The following is a 12,337-nucleotide window of genomic DNA, read 5'->3' as shown; positions in this document are numbered from 1 at the left end:
AACCCTAAACCTTAAACCCTAAACCCTAAACCTTAATTATGCACCCAAATATATATCCTAAACTCCTAAACCATAAACCCCTAAACCCTAAAATCCTAAAACCCTAAACCCTAAACGTTAATTATGCACCGAAATATAACCCGTATACATCCAAATATATACCCTAAAACCCTAAAACCATAAAATCCTAAACCCTAAACCTTAAACCCTAATCCCCTAAACCCCTAAACCCTAAAACCTAAACCCTAAATCCTAAACCCTAAAACCCTAAAATCCTAAAACCCTAAACCCTAAAATCCTAAACCCTAAAAACTAAAAAGAACACTAATTTTTAACATAAACAGCAGTATCTGAAAAATATAAAATTAAAATGTCAAACACAATAATGTTCAGAAATGCACCAAAAAAGATGAGCTTTACACCAATATCCTTTAACTATACACCCAAACACCTATTCGCTGCAACTGGATCACTGAATTGATAATTCATAACATGTCTGTGATATTGGCTGGAATTTGGTTGCACCACTGATGGAGCATCAAAAAGGTTTAACTGGAAATAATAAACTCATATATTAGTAAAACTACTAACAAAATAATTAAACTCAATTACCACTTATTTAAAGAACATCACTTTTATCTCGCTGGGAGCTTTCATTTTTTTCTTCTTTGAGCCATTTGCAATCTGTTTATCCAACTTTGAACCTAGCCTATTTTTGGGACGTCCTCTTGTTCGAACCCTTGGAGGGCTTTGAAGCTCGTTAACGGATTCCAAGTTGGCATCTTCGTGAGATAATGAACATGTCCCCTTCCTTTTGGCTTTCAGTTATTCCATCTCAACCATGACGTTATCGTACGCACGGTGCAGAATGGAAGTCAGCTCCTCAAATTCTGATGCAAATTCGCATATATTTTGCGAACGAAACACCAATTCGTCAAACCTCTTGTTTCTTGTCGCCTATTTACCTTCTTGCTCCATCGTTCCAATATATATCTCGGTGAAACTTGGGTTACCCGTTCAAAGCTTAACACGCTTAGGGCGTGACGGCACAATATCCCTCTTGACTCAAATAATAAGCACTGATATTTCACTTGGGCTGCTACTGAGTCATAAGTACCTGCAAACTTGTTGAATATTGAGCTGAAAACTTGCTCTCCAACTTCATATACTGAATAGCCTAGAGCGGAATTCATTAATCTTGTGATGCAATTTGCCTTCCCTTTAAATTGTGCTTGGACTTCCCTAAACTTTTGGTGAGGGTACACATGTTGAAACTGAGCTTCAATGGAGGATTTTGTTGCACATGATATGACCGTGTGAAAATCTACAGCATTCGATTCTCTCTCTGTTTGCTCCCTGTTTTCAAGGCAATTATCGTATTGTTTGACAAATTGAAAATCTACACCATTCGATTCTCTCTTTCTATTAAAATTTAACTCACGGTGACCCCGCTGCTGCAACAAATGATTGGAAAGTTTTGCTAGGTCTGATACCGACTTTTTCGTTATTCTCTGTTGCACGACACACGGACATGCTTAGTTTCCTGTGCTGTTTGAGCATCTGTGCTTGATCTGGATAGCAAGGATGTGAATGATACAACACGACCTTTGAAATGATCCAAATACCAACATCCTTCAATACGTATATATAAATTCTTGTAGGACAATTTAAACCAGCTGAAGGATTTGTCTTCTTGGTCGGAGATATTTTCGATTTCCATTTTTCCTCTCTAGTACATATAATCAATTGATTCTTAATTTCGTTTCCCTTCTTATTTGTGCATCGAACTCTTGTAGAAAAACCTGTAACCTTTGAATAATCCTTGTAGAATTTTGCAACATCTTCAAGGGTGTTAAAAGTCATCCCAACCTTGGGGACAAACTGGTCATCAACAGCACAGAAGGTCTGCAAAAATACACTCAAAATACACTATATTAAAACAGAAACTAAAACAATTCAATAAAATAATAAAACAATTCACTCTCCGTCAGATGAAAAGTAATAAACTGTAAATGCACCTCAACTTTTCTTAAATGCACCCAATTATTACTGATCTACACCCGAGTGTCTGATATAAAATGGACAAAATTATTTTAATTCTAATAAGAACTAGTGCATTAAATTCAATTCAAATAAGGAAGAACAAACAGCAAATATCACAGGCAAAGTTCACAGATTATTCAGCTACACAATAAAAAAACTACTAATCGGATTCAAATTTAGATTCAATTACTAACTAAAACTGAATCACACCTTAGGAACTTCATTGGATTCAGTTTCAAAATCCACTTTGCTCTGGTTCCGTTGAGAATCTGAAGTTGAATCATCCATTATCTTCAAAAACAATTTCACAATTTGATGTCAAAAAACAATGGACAAACGCAAAACAAAATGAAAAATCTAAAGCACGTAAGGCAGAGAGAAACACACGTAAAACACGAAGGAGAAGACATAGAGAAACGCTCGAAAGAGATCGAAGAGAGAAGGCAAGAAAACGCAAAAGAAATTCGAAAAAGGAAACGAAATCCTTTCGAAAAAGAAAGTTATATGTTCGTGCATGAATTGATTGAAAAATCTATTAAGCAGGCGCGTGAAACATACGTGCCAAGAGAAGCATGTTTTAGGGATAAGAGATATTGAGAACTTGTAAGACTTGTATAGAAAAAAGACTTGTATGCGGAGATTTTCTATTGCAATAATAGGTGTAGATAGCATAAACATTGTTTTTTAACGTTGTGTAATAGGAATATCCAATGGAAGTCAGAAGTTCCATGTCTCACATGTTTATAAGAGACCATCATATCACTCGTCGTCACAATAACCAAGTTCATTGCAGGTCCGAATGGAGAGCTAAACTCCATGCATCAAAACTCATGACTCACCTTCACCGGAAAACGACGGCTCCATCACGCCAATCACTTTCGGGGATTCTCTTCACGTCCTTTCATGCAATATTGCCAACAAATATGACACTCATAATTATGATGCAAATATTAACATTAAATAAAAAGAAAAAAACTTATATGCAAATATGTATGTTCTTTCTGAGAGACACCAGTGCACCACTAGCAAGTATTTTTAGGATGTTAGATTATCCTTACTCGTATATTTGCTACATTTTTTACCCTCATTATTTTAACACTAAATTGTCATTGCCAAACTGGAATAATGTTAACCCAGAAGATGCTACTTGTTCTATATCATTATCAAGAAACAAGAACCATAAGATATTTTCCAACGTAGAAACGGTTCACGTAACCCGACTTTGTTTTCTATAAAGCAACAATACAAATCCTAATCTATACCACAGCTACAAAAACTGCACAGAAATATCATCCCAATCAAAACAATATTACTGATTACGAAGGGAAAATTGCAGTAGTTAAATTGCATTAGAAACACCGGTAGAAAAGACAGTGATGCCAAAACTGAGGAGGAAGACGCAAAGAGATGGCATAGGGTAAAAAAAATGAGCATAAAAGAATGAATAAACCAACGATGAATATTACAAGCACAGGGCTCACAATGAGATAGATGTATATCATTGTCCGACTGTAGTTATCAAGTTTTTGAAATTTACATCCACTGTAAAATTTGGCGTATATGCAATCGCTCTTTCAGCTTTATGCAAAAAAACATAAGCGGAGAGCCCAATGGTTAAAAGGATACAAAATCCGGAACAAAACTTGGCTAAATCCGCATGAAGAGCTTAATTGCACGTAGCCTAACTCTTGTATTTTTGCTGTAAAGCTAGAGCTGCAACCCTGTACCACGTTGCCACAGCCATGGCACCAGGGTCAGGAACTGTTGAAAGCAACTCTGAAGACACGTAAGTAGAACGCCCAGCCTACATAACACTCCCTCATCAGATCCAACAATCCACTTAATAATAACAAATAAATGGATAAAAACAAGCCACTATGGTTGTGGCATTTTTCTCAATTTTAGAGGCGAACTGCTAAAAACTGCAATTCAAAATGAGCTTCCTAAAATTGAAACTCCATGTTTTAACCATTTGTTTCATTAAAGAATAGCAAGCAAATCATAAGTAAAATGAAACCAAGTTTTCTTGAGCACCACTCATGAACTAAACATAATTGAAACGGAATGCCAGACGTTATCTGCTATTAAGTTAAAACTCAGTGTTGCATCAAATTTGTACTCTTAACAAAGACGGGTCAAAAGGTATCACCTGTGCTTGCATTTTCTTGGTTAACTCAGCTCCAGTTAATGCAGCCTCAGAAGACAGAACAAAAGCAGTGATAGGATTCTCCCCAGCATTTAATTTCTGTTCAACCAAAAAGCACAGTAAGTTACTCCATAAAAGGGCATCCAAATAATGTAGGGGAAGTGAAAACGTATTGTCAGGACCTCTTGAAGAACCGATGATGCTGGAAGAAGGGCATCTAGCAGGGTTCTATAACCAGCACTGGCACCCCCATATTTAGTAACAGCAGCAATGGAAGCCGCAAGTGCCTCAGCCCCTGAAAATCAAACAACTCATGAGGGATTGACAGTAAAAAAGGGCAAAGGAAAAGTTAACTCTGAAATTAATGGTAGCCATATTGGAGTTCCCACATTGTTTTGGCATGACAACAGAACCAGAGCTTGGTTTCAGCTGTGTATATGCTGCCTTGCAGAAAATTGTATCTCTGAAGAGAGAAAGTTTCTTGAAAGCAATACGCAAACAGCATAATTAGTTAAACTTCAACAATGGCATAAGTACAGCATAATACATGATTCCACTTGTTCCTCCCATGGCTCTTCGAATTGTGGATCCAATTTCATTGACAGTTTCTGCAGCATCGTTCAGAGGATAGCTGTGAACAAAAAACAGCAGTTCAGGTCAGAATGTGATTACAATTCAAATTGGCAATTGCTTTTGCAGTAACTTGTCCCCAAGAGTACAAACAAAGATATACCTAACCAAATAGGACATAGACTTACTTTTTTATGTCCTCCAGAATGGCTTTTGCACCTCTATACATCTGCAGAAGTTGAACCATATAAATCAAGTAATTCCCATGATACTTCAACATCTATAATAGACAATTTTGAGGACAGGACTCAGTTGATCCAGTCACCATCACCAACTTTACTGTCCCAATCATTTAGGCTATCCTTAAGATCTAGAACAGCATTTGCAGCGGTTTCAATGGCAATCTCAAGGACTTGGCCTTGCTCACTTAGCTGTAGAGGTCGTCTCTGTGGCTTATGTAAAGTAAACATAGGAACCATATTTCAAAAATTATATCAGGATATAAGTACATATACAGTTGACTTGATTAACATAGATTTAATAAAACTCAACCAGCTTTCAAATGATATTGACAAGTCAATTCTATTTTTACCAGATTCACCAATAGCATGAACACGTGAAAGTGGAGGATAATCATAATTATGAGAAATATATTACGATCATGCCAAAAAGATATCACAAGAGAAAAATCAGTGGCCAGATGCTGGTTTTGGGCTTCCAGCAAGTACAGAAACTGATGGTGGAATTAAGCATAAACACAAACATGAATTATGACAACCCAGTAAGGTATCATTTGATCCATATAGCTAGCTTCACTTAGTTGGACAAGACTTGGTTGTTGTTGATGCAGTATGCACTAGGTAGTATTACAAAGCACAGAGATTCTTGGATGGAAAGGACACAAGTCTAACAATTCACTGGCTTTTTCAGATAAATTCAATTGTTATTGTGTCACGTCATTTTTTCCTGAGTATCTCTATATGTAAGTTGTTAAACTAGTACTCATCACAGAATTTTTCTATGTGGAAAGGGTGGTGTAAATTTCTAATAAAAATATTCAACCATGTCGAAATGCCACTAACCAGTGAGCCAAATAAACTTGTATCAAACATGTTTGAATATAATTTTCCTTTAACTACTTCTCAACCACAACTGCTAAATGTCATGGAAGAAATGACGTAATTCCCCGTGTATGAAGTATATACCTCATCGCCCTTTGCTGATGGAGATGGCGGGACTGGAATAGGAATCTTAGTAGGCGGGTGAATACCTTAAAAGAGAAGAAAGTTCAAAAGTTCAATGAACTAGTAATTTAATGGTTCCATCAATATTACATTTGAACAAACATTATCCAGAGGTAAAAGCCAACTTATTAGAATAATCCAGTTATTAAAAACTAAAGAAATTACTGACCATCAACTCCAACAGGCCAAGATGGTGCTTTGGTACTGGCATCTGATCGCTCAAATTCATAAAACAATATAAGAGAATTTAAGACCTACAAAATTACCATAATTTAAGGCCATCATTATTCAATCATTAAAGAATCTGAAAATTGCTTGTCATCCATTTCCCAAGATATCATCCAAGATACGTGTTGGTCCCATATGACCCAAGTTGTTAAAGAAACCTCGAATTAACACATCCCAAGTGGCAACATTGGGAAAGATTCCTTTACTCAACATCTTATTATGAAGATACACAATGGCTTCTTCAGTGCCTAACCAATTGCAAATACCCCACAAGATACAAGTATGTGATATTATGTCTGGATACAACTCCTTTTCTTCAGTATATTTATCCAAAATTTGCATGGCAGTTCTAACCTTACCCAACTTACTATATGCATGAATAATTATATTGACTGTAATGGCGTCGGGATTTACTCCATTCACCAACATTTTTGCCAGAATTTGGAAAACCCGTTCTTGCATCCCAACAGAAGAAAACCCATGCATAATAATGTTGTAAGTAACTGTATTTAGTTCCACATTCCTATCTTCAATATCCTTTATAAGTCCACAAGCTTCTCTGAATCTGTTCACCCTAAAAAGACCATCCAACAACTCATTATATGTTCTAATATTAGGCAAACAATCATATTTCTCCATCTGATGAAGTACACTCATGGCCCCTTCTACTCTTCCGTTAGCACACAAGCCCTTGATCAATGTGTTGAATGTGACAACATTTGGTGGGCAACCATCAGCAACCATATTTTCAATGAGACGATGAACTTGGTTAAACATAGACATTTGACAAAGAGCATCCACCATAGTGGTGTATACCACAACATTAGGATGGCAACCGCAATTTATCATCTTGTTCCATATTGCAGAGGCACCTAGCAAGTCCCCAGCTTTTGCGAAACCGGATATTAAAGTGCTATATGTGGTCACATTTGGACTGCAAGAGCTTCTCTCCATCTGATTACAAATAGATATGGCATCAGCCATATTCCCAATGCAGCACAAACCGTGTATGAGGGCATTGTATGAAACAACATTCGGCTTAACTCCCTCCATAATCATAAGGTTCCACAATTCAAGAGCTTCACCAAGTTTCCCTCCCAATAAATAGCCTTTTATGAGCGAAGAATAAGTATGAATATTAGGGCTGCATCCTCTCTTAAGCATTTGTGCAAAAGCAGCAACAGACAAGTCAATATTTCCCATATCAGAAAGACAACTGATAATAGTAGAATAACTGATAACATTTGGATCAATGCCCTTAAACACCATCTCATTCAACAAACCAAATGCCTCCTTTATTTTGTATTCTTTGCAAAAGCCATTGATCAAAGCATTGTAGACAGGTACTACAGGAGCAAACCCCTTGGCTAGCTCCTTTGCCTTCTCTACTTGACCAAGTTTACATACAGAAGACACTATAGTAGTGTAACTCACAGCATCTGGAGGACAACCCTTATTCGACATTTCTTCAAGCAGCTTGCAGGCACCATCCACCTTCCCATTCTTACATAATGCCTTGAGAAGCATGTTATATGTGAACCCATTTGGTTCCAACCCTTCACCCTTCATGTTGTTATACACAGGACTAATCATCTGAAACCTATTTTCACCAAGCAATGCATCTAAAAGGTGATTGTATATCTTAACTGTGGGCTTGCACCCGAATTCCCGTATCCTATAAAACATCTTTAAAGCTTGATCAGCCAACCCTGCTCTCCTATATGAATTCATCACACATATGAACAAATCTTCAGAGCAAGCCACACCTTCAAGCTTCATCTGCTGCAATAGATACTGAACACCATCCATTTCACAGTTTCTCCCAAGCTTCTCAATCATGAGCTGATATGTAAATTGAGTATGCTTGAAAGCTCCAGAATTGGCCAAAGACTTGAAATATTCAAGCGCCAAACCAATATCTCTCTCATGTTTCAATCTCTTCAATACATGGAACTCTTCAACAGGAGGAGCATTAGTGGGTTGGGGTTGGGAATTACTTTCAAGATTGAAAATTGGGTTCGTGTTAAGCACCAAGGGAATTGAAGGCTTGCGCACTTTTAACAACAAGGAACACCCATCTCTCAAATACATGATTATAGTATCAGAAAAAATTGCTGTGAGATAAGAGAATTGAATTAGCTTTAAGAAGCTGGAATATACTTGGAAAAAAAAAAATAAACGTGTTTAACTGTTCATGCTTTGTCTGTGTCTACAAAATTTAGAGTATGGTCTCCGCAAAATCCAATTTTCTTCTTTATTTTATATTCATGAATAGATTTATGCCCAATAAGGATGATGTTTTGATCCTATTCAATTTTATTTCTAGGCTTTTGCTTATATATTTTCTGTTAACCATCCCATATTAGATAGGAAATTAGGAATCTTCCACCCAGAAAAGAGCGAAATAAAGGATCAAATAAAATGGGTGAATTGCAAATAACAAAAACATAAAATAATAAAGAAATTAAAAAATTCTACATTCTCTGTACAAAACTTATATTCATAGTGTTTATTTGTTTGTTTAATTTTTTTATTATATATTTTTATTTATTTTGTAAAGTTAAATTAATTTATATTTTTTAATTAGAATTGAATCAAATAAAATAAAATAATATATATTTAAAAAATTAATTTTTTGTATTTAATTATTTTAAATGGATTAACAGCTAAAAAATTTATTAATTTATAAGTTCCTTCAATTTTTGACCACTTCGCTCACAATTGATTTGTACCTTGATCCAAAACAAGCCAAGATTCGAACAACAATGACCAGGCACGGAGTACGATCAAACGAGGATTGGACTAAATCAAGACTCAACACAGGTTTTCCGTTACCCCGATCAAACTAGCTAGTTCAATGTGATTCTATTCTCATAGCTAAATTGCAATCATTCGGATGAAATTGCATGGTTCTAACTTCAAAAAACGGAATGGAACTGGCCAATTCAACTCGATAAAATGGAATCAAACATCTAACCGGTCTTATTGAAACAAAAAATTGATACAAAAAATTGGTACAAAAATCGCCAGAATGGGTGAATTTGTTGAACCAGATCATTTTTTATTGAAAAAATTGGTTAAAAAATTAATTTTTTCTAAAATTACTTTTTTGAAAAATATATTATATGAAAAAAAAGAGAAATTTTTAAATCTCTTTATATTCAAATTTTCAGAAATCTTGTGAAATTGGCAAATTGCTTTTGTAATGAGTTAGGATCAATACCCTAATCTCTTAATATGAAGCAAATAAAATGAAAGCTAATTACATTGTAATCTACAGAATACGGTTTAGTTGCTTGCATCGAATCCAAAATTAGAAACTGAACAGTCTCAGACTCACATCTCAGCTACACACTATAAACAATAAAATATTGCCGATCAAGACAGGAAAAGCAAACTATAAACACAGCAGAACGAGATCTCATGCCAAAGCTGGTTCGATTCATCCGGTGAGACCGGAAACCTTGTTACCCAGTGCTATCCGGGCCGAGCCATTAATTGGTTGATTTAGTTAATGAGTTGATTGGTTGATTTAGTTGTGCAAAGTTTAATTGTTACGAAAATTGATACTTGATTAATGTAAATTGTTGAAGACAAATTGCATTAATTATTTTAATTATTTTTGTAATAATTTTATATATTTATGTAATTATAATACTGTGATTCAGCAACTAATTTATTGGTTAAACCAGTGATCAAATACTCACAGGAATGACAAGATCAGATGCCAATTTTGATAAATTGATCCTAACTTGTTACAAAAGCAATTTGCCAATTTCACAAGATTTCTGGAAATTTGAATATAAAGAGATTTAAAACTTTCTTCTTTTTCATATAATATATTTTTCAAAAAAGTAATTTTAGAAAAAATTATTTTTTTTAACCGATTTTTTCAATAAAAACGATCTGATTCAACATTTTCACCCATTTTGCTGATTTTTGTACCAATTTTTTTATCGATTCTTTATTTCAATAAGACTTGTTTCAATAAGACCGGTTAGAGGCTTGATTCCATTTTATCGAGTTGAATTGGCAAGTTTGATTCCGTTTTTAGAAGTTAGAAAATATATAATAATAAATAAACACTATGAATATAAATAATAATAAATAAATAAATAAACAAACAAATAAACACTATGAATATAGAGAATTCTGTTATTTGCAATTTACCAATTTTATTTGACCTTTTGTTTCGCTCTTTTCAAGGTTGTGATAACCGGACCGGCCAATGAACCGGGAAAGTGACTAATTCACTGGTAAGTTCAACCAGAATTCAACCGGTTTAATTAAATATTAAATAAAATTATTAAAAATTCAACATATAATTCCAAATATTTAAATGCAATCATTTTTAACCTAATAAAATTTAGAATTTCACTTTCACCTAATAAATTATCAATAATTTATCAATAAAAGCTCATAAACAACTTCAAACAGTCAAATCATTCAGTAAATGACAAACATAATGTTTAACATACAGCCAACAATATTTAACCATCAGAAAATCAACAACAACATCGTTCATTTCCCATGATCAGCAACAACATTTCAGAAAATCAGCAACTCAGAATAAGCAAATATCAACAAAATTATTATTATTAACTCAGCAACTCAAACTTAAGCCCAGCAACTCACAATTGAACCTACCTCAGCAACTTAGAATTAAACAAGACCATCAGAAAATCAGCAACAACATCATTCATTTCCCATAATCAGTAACAAAATTTCAAAAAATCAGCAACTCAGGATAAGCAAACATCAACAAAATCATTATTATTAACTCAACAACTCAAACTTAAGCCCAGCAACTTACAATTAAACCTAACTCCGGAACTCAGAATTAAACAAGACCATCAGAAAATCAGCAACATCTTTCATTTCCCATAATCAGCAACAACATTTCAGAAAATCAGCAACTCAGAATAAACAAACATCAACAAAATCATTATTATTTACTCAGCAACACAAACTTAAACCCAGCAACTCAGAATTAAACCTAACTCAGCAACTCAGAATTAAACAAGCAAAAATAAATTGAAGATAGAGAGCTTACCGACGCGAGGAAGGAAGGGTAGTGACGGTGACGGAGGAATGGGAAGTGACAGCAACAGAGGAAAGGAAGTGAGCTCGGACGGAGAGAGAGAGAGAGAGAGAGAGAGAGAGAGAGCTCGAAATCCGAGCTCGAAACAGGGCCGTTGAGCTCGGCGACGCCACGAGCTCGACCTTCGTGCCGGTGACGGTCTGACGGAGGAATGGGAACTGCCGGCGAAGACAGAGAGAGAGAGAGAGCTCGGATGAGAGGAGAGGAGAGGAAAGCTTCCTACGACGGCGACGACAGGAGAAACGAATCGAAGAAGGCCAAACCGCCAAACTGAGCTTCCACACGTGACGCAGCACCCACGGTCAGTCCCCGGAGGAGAAGAGTTCGGCGAAGACCGAGGAGCGATGGTGGCTGCTGCGGCTGCGTTCAAAGGAGGTTTGGCACTAGGGTTCTCCAATTTGAATTTTCAGAGAAAGAGAGGGGTGGAGTGCCTTCATACGGGTAATAGGAAAATAGGAAGGGAGAGGGATGAGGGACGCTTCGTGGGTTTTCTTTTTTATGTTTCTTTTCTTTTCCTGGCGTCAAAACGACGGCGTTTTTGGGGCAGGTTACCACCGGAGCTTCTAAAAACCTGACTGGTTCGACGGTTAATCGTCGGTTCAACCAATTTTTTAATAGTTTTTGCAGGATAATTCTGAGATCAATCGGACCGACCAAATAACCAATTTTCGATTAATCCAATTAAATTGGTTGATTCAGTCTAATTTTTAGAACCTTGCTCTTTTTTGGGTAGATTCCTAATTTCCGAACTAATATGGACTGGTTAACAGAAAATATATAAGCAAAAGCCTAGAAATAAAATTGAATAGGATCAAAACATCATCTTTATTGGGCATATATCCATTCATGAATATAAAATAAAGAAGAAAATTAGATTTTGCGGAGACCATACTCTAATATTCGTTGACACAGAAAAAGCATGAACAGTTAAACACGTTTTTTTTTTCCAAGTATATTCCAGCTTCTTAAAGCTAACTCAATTCTTTTATCTCACAGCAATTTTTT

General features: G+C 35.5%; 1 protein-coding gene across 7 annotated transcripts; it reads right to left on the bottom strand.

The window, feature by feature from the left end:
* Positions 1-4,794: 4,794 nt before the first annotated feature.
* On the bottom strand, positions 4,795-12,119 carry LOC112802401 (uncharacterized). 7 transcript variants are annotated; one of them, XM_029298527.2, is made up of 5 exons: positions 11,285-12,119; positions 6,270-8,345; positions 5,965-6,029; positions 4,948-5,211; positions 4,795-4,820 (listed from the first exon to the last, which is right to left on the bottom strand). In XM_029298527.2, the coding sequence occupies exon 2, from the start codon at positions 8,320-8,322 to the stop codon at positions 6,322-6,324; it is 2,001 nt and encodes a 666-aa protein (XP_029154360.1). In that variant the 5' UTR covers positions 8,323-8,345; positions 11,285-12,119; the 3' UTR covers positions 4,795-4,820; positions 4,948-5,211; positions 5,965-6,029; positions 6,270-6,321. The 7 variants fall into 7 exon arrangements, with proteins under 7 accessions (XP_029154360.1, XP_029154359.1, XP_025701398.1 ...); XM_029298526.2 differs by having other exon boundaries at positions 4,948-5,205; XM_025845613.3 differs by having other exon boundaries at positions 4,948-4,988.
* Between the last annotated feature and the right edge of the window lie 218 nt (positions 12,120-12,337).

The sequence above is a fragment of the Arachis hypogaea genome, chromosome 5, assembly GCF_003086295.3.
Source record: "Arachis hypogaea cultivar Tifrunner chromosome 5, arahy.Tifrunner.gnm2.J5K5, whole genome shotgun sequence".
In the NCBI taxonomy this organism is placed as follows: Eukaryota; Viridiplantae; Streptophyta; class Magnoliopsida; order Fabales; family Fabaceae; genus Arachis; species Arachis hypogaea.
This window is presented reverse-complemented; position numbering and strand designations above follow the sequence as displayed.